This window comes from Electrophorus electricus, chromosome 6 (assembly GCF_013358815.1).
Source record: "Electrophorus electricus isolate fEleEle1 chromosome 6, fEleEle1.pri, whole genome shotgun sequence".
Classification (NCBI taxonomy): Eukaryota; Metazoa; Chordata; class Actinopteri; order Gymnotiformes; family Gymnotidae; genus Electrophorus; species Electrophorus electricus.
The window spans coordinates 5,933,299-5,938,298 of NC_049540.1; the positions used below are offsets into that span (position 1 = coordinate 5,933,299).

Below are 5,000 nucleotides of genomic sequence, written 5' to 3' on the forward strand. Positions count from 1 at the left end.
CACCACTGTACCGCGCGCCCACCACTGTAGTGCGCGCCCACCACTGTACCACGCGCCCACCACTGTACCGCGCGCGCACCACTGTACCACGCCCACCACTGTACCGCGCGCGCACCACTGTACCACGCGCGCACCACTGTACCACACACCCACCACTGTACCACGCGCGCACCACTGTACCACACACCCACCACTGTACCACGCGCGCACCACTGTAGTGCGCGCCCACCACTGTACCACGCGCGCACCACTGTACCGCACGCCCACCACTGTACCGCGCGCGCACCACTGTACCACGCCCACCACTGTACCGCGCGCGCACCACTGTACCACGCGCGCACCACTGTACCACACACCCACCACTGTACCACGCGCGCACCACTGTACCACACACCCACCACTGTACCACGCGCGCACCACTGTAGTGCGCGCCCACCACTGTACCACGCGCGCACCACTGTACCGCACGCCCACCACTGTACCGCGCGCCCACCACTGTACCACACACCCACCACTGTACCGCGCGCACCACTGTACCCCACACCCACCACTGTACCGCGCGCGCACCACTGTACCACGCGCACCACTGTACCGCGCGCGCACCACTGTACCACACACCCACCACTGTACCGCGCGCGCACCACTGTACCGCGCGCGCACCACTGTACCACGCGCCCACCACTGTACCGCGCGCGCACCACTGTACCGCGCGCGCACCACTGTACCGCGCGCCCACCACTGTACCGCGCGCCCACCACTGTACCGCGCGCCCACCACTGTACCGCGCGCCCACCACTGTACCACTCACCCACCACTGTACCGCGCGCACCACTGTACCGCGCGCGCACCACTGTACCGCGCGCGCACCACTGTACCGCGCGCGCACCACTGTACCGCGCGCGCACCACTGTACCGCGCGCGCACCACTGTACCGCGCGCGCACCACTGTACCGCGCGCCCACCACTGTACCAGTCACCTGTACCTCATATCACTGCACTGAGAGTCTGTACAACATCCTCTTCATGCTGTTATACAGCAGTCCTCCCTACTCCACTCTGCTCCACTGACTAGTGATCACTAAGCAGGGTTTATTTAACGCAAATGCCCTCTTTCCTTTGAGTTGGACTGTGCTATTCATTTTACCACTAGAGGGAGCCATTGTCTTATACTCATCCATGTCTTGGTATTTCCGTCTGTCTCTCTCTCTCATCTCTTTTAACTCTCTCTCTCTCTCTCTCTCATATCTCTTTTAACTATCTCTCTCTCATATCTCTTTTAACTCTCTCTCTCTCTCTCTCTCTCTCTCTCTCTCTCTCTCTCTCTCTCTCTGTGTGCAGAGTTATCTGTTTCTGCTCTCCTCGGACTATGAGAGGTGTGAATGGAGAGAAAGCATTCAGAAGCTCCAGAAGAAAGGTCAGACACACACACACTCTTCAGGCTTTGCCTGCGTTGTACATTTTGTACTCTTGGAGCATTACGTCTGGCTATCCCTGCCAGCTCCTGACTCAGACTTTAATTGGGAACTTGGAGTTCCCAGTTCAGGGGCTGATGTACCAGAAACACTGGCACGACCAGCAGGCAGAAAGAACAAGAGGCAGCTACCACAGATCTCCTTTGGAGCTTGTTGTTGAGGTGTAATATCTGTGTGTGTGTGTGTGTGTGTGTGTGTGTGTGTGTGTGTAGATCTCCAGTCATGTGAGCTGAGCACCGTAGAGCTGCAGGTCCTCACCAGCTCCTGTTTCAAGCTGCGCACGGTCCACAACATCCCCGTCACCACCAACAAAGATGGTGAGACACACACACTCCACACACGGTCCACAACATCCCCATCACCATGGACAAAGCTGGTGATATTCAGACACACACACAGTTTTCCCGGAAAAACACTGTCATGTCCCGGCACACTTCGGGATCCAGAGCCTCGTGGGCCAGAATTGGGGCAGGAGGCCGGTGGGCTCCGGGGAGTGCGCAACATGCGTTCTTATCTGGGTCTCCATGTGGAGCTCGCCAACCCTTGAATGAAGTGAAAACATTTCTCAGTGTGCCTTCCAGTTAGACAACATTGATCTTTTTTTTCTTGTGTGTGGAAACACCTTTGGGGTTTACCCACTTCCCCTGCTGGGATAAGCAGGCAGTCTCTCTCTGCTGTGTGGAAACCTGTTCAGCCGTGTAGTTTAACTGTAACTATAGCTCAGGTGGGCCAGGACGCTCAGTAAGAACCTCTTGCCTTGTTACTGGATAGCATACATACAACACACTGTTTGCACAAATGTCTACTTTAAATTCTCCTCTTAAATAGCCTCGGGGCTCGTGTAGTGTTAATGAAGGTCTGTCTCCCTATAGATGTATGCTGCTCTCATTGCATACATGCCCTCTGTTGGCTGTTGCAGGTATTGCAACACATGTATCCAATTAGGTTTTACAGTTGAGCTGCCTTATGTCTTGCAAGGGTAACGTCATAAAGAATATTTTGCTGCTAATTGGCTAGTCAGTTTAACTTCAAATTAACTTTATTTCCTTACTCAGACTAAAATTAGGCCTTTGAAGTTCAAAAGTGAGAGATGAAGTTGTGCCATAATCCATCTGTATACCCCTGTAGCTGTCCTGGTTATCTAAACGCTACTGGCAGGTACAGAAGAGCGTGATGTGTAGAGAGTGTTTCAGTGGGTGGCAATAGGTCTATGTGACCTTGTGATGTGTGGTATATCCCCCCCCCCCCCCCCCACACACACACACGCCCCCCAATCCCGCGCTTTTCTGCACTGCTGTGAACCGAAGACCGGAGGGAGGAAGTGAAATAAATACCAGCTGCTGGAGGAATGTGACTTCCACCACCCCCGCATGGAGCCCAGCACTGGCTGGCAGAGCAGGCTCCAAACTGGGGGCCTTCATTACAGGAGCAAGGGGTGGAGTGTTGGCAAGCCACTCTGGTCCGGACCGCCGCTGGAATCTGGGTTGTGGTGGCAGAGTTGAGATGAAGTGGCAGGGCTTGGCAGCTCTGGCCGGTGTGTGGAACTACAGATGTCCCCACACTACTGGGCTTATGTGTGCTTGAGTATGAAGATCTTCATAGCCTAAGATCCCTCCAAACACACACACACACTGACACTGTGTGTTGGTCTCTCCTGTGTGTGTGTGTGTGTGTGTGTGTGTGTGTGTGTGTGTGTGTGTGTGTGTGTGTGTGTGTGTGTGTGTGTGTGTTTGTGTTTCAGATGAGGAACCTTCAGGCCTGTATGGTTTCCTCCATGTTATCGTCCATTCAGCCACCGGCTTCAAAGAGTCTGCCAGTAAGTATGCTGTGTGTGTGTGTGTGTGTATGCATGCGTTCATGTTTGTGTGTACGCACGTGTTCCTGTGTAGGCACGTGTGTGTGTGTGTGTGTGTGTGTGTGTGTGTCTGTTTGTTGATGTCAGTGTTGCTTACATCCATATGGCTCCCTGGACTGTCACTCTGGACAGAGCACCGCTAATTCACACCGTATGTCTGAGGTAAAGGGACGGTTGTGTTTCTTGTTCCTCAGGAGGCCAAACTAGCTTTATACACCCAAACCCATCTGATCGGATCGGATCAGTAGTTTACAGACCCCCAGTGCAGAGAGTGTGTGTGTGTGTGTGTGTGTGTGTGTGTGTGAGTTTGTTAAACCACAGGCTGGGTCCCTAGGGAGCATCTTCCACCTCATGCTGCACTCCTGCTGCTCCTCTCATGTTTCAGTAATGCTCCTTTAGTTGGAAGCCCCCTCACCAAGCACACACACACACACACACACACACACACACACACACACACGCGCGCGTGTGCGCACTAATCGGCGCCTCGCTACAGGGCCAAACTGAGCAGCAGTGGAATCTGTAGGTGTGGCATCGCCCATACAGACCCGCCCCCCCCTCCCATATGCTGCGCTGGAGGATTGTGGGAAGTGACCCAGTTTGTGTTAACTGCAGTAAAGCTAAAACCTGCCTGGTCACTTGAACGCACACCCATGCTCCTCAAGTTACGCAAGTTCTATATACGACACCGACCCAAGAAAGGGGAAAGTTTTGGGTGACTTTAGAAGTGACTCCGGTTACCATAACAATGGATGTAATCCATGCAGCTCGACCGGAGGTTGCTGGAATGGGTTAGGAAACCGCCAGACTCAGCAGAGTATGACGAATGGCGGTACACAGCACACCGCAAAAAAAAAAAGGACACCACCACCACTTTACATGCGAAGGGGTCCTGTTTCCAAAAATCATTTTCCTGAAACATCGGCACTGCCATCTTGAGGTCAGCGACTCGATGTGACAATTGTAACCATGACACCTGCGGTTTCCATGGCATTAAGCTCCATTTCTTGGTGGCTACATCCCCTGTGCAAATAGGAAGCACGTGCTTTGGGTAGGAGAGACTGTGTCTGAGATAACTAACTTCACATGTGATGGCCAGTCCAACTTATTTTCACAATGGCACGATACTGCATCCTTATTCAGTCAGTTCAAGGCTTCCCCCTGCACAGGTAGACATTACTCAATTATGCACTCATATACATGCCACATGAATATTCAAATGACTAGTAGCATTGGGAATATGTATGCTTTTTATTAGTAATAGTATTATGTAGAGCCCTATATAGTTTAAGTGAATTAGCCTAGCTTTAGCGGTCGCATATGGCGCCTGTAGATCAGATTGTCTCTGATAACAAGCAAGCATCTGTTTTAAAGTTCCACAATGTATTGCCAGGCAGATACTTCCTCTCAAAGAGGCCTGCTTTGAGTAACTGCTACACCGGCCACTTTCAAAAGGGGACATTGTATGTGTGAGTGTGTGTGTGAGTATGTGTGTGTGTCTGTCTGTGTGTGAGAGAGAACAGGCTGCTAGCACCTCTCTCATCCGTCCCCATTTTCCATCTTGCAAAACACCCATGGCTTTATGGGTGTCATGTGCACAAGCAAGTGTGTGTGTGTGTGTCCATGTGTGCGTGCGTGCACATGCAGTCGTGTGTCCCTTTTGATGGTGATTA

General features: G+C 52.5%; 1 protein-coding gene across 4 annotated transcripts in view; it reads left to right on the plus strand.

Annotated features, from left to right (window-relative positions):
- The window catches only part of abr (ABR activator of RhoGEF and GTPase), a 101,730-nt gene that overhangs the window by 62,127 nt on the left and 34,603 nt on the right, over positions 1-5,000 (plus strand). For all 4 annotated transcript variants that reach the window (XM_035527716.1, XM_035527717.1, XM_035527718.1 and 1 more), the window contains 3 exons: positions 1,339-1,414; positions 1,685-1,789; positions 3,214-3,288. In XM_035527716.1, the coding sequence (XP_035383609.1) occupies positions 1,339-1,414; positions 1,685-1,789; positions 3,214-3,288 (256 nt within the window). The remainder of the gene's footprint in view (positions 1-1,338; positions 1,415-1,684; positions 1,790-3,213; positions 3,289-5,000) is intronic.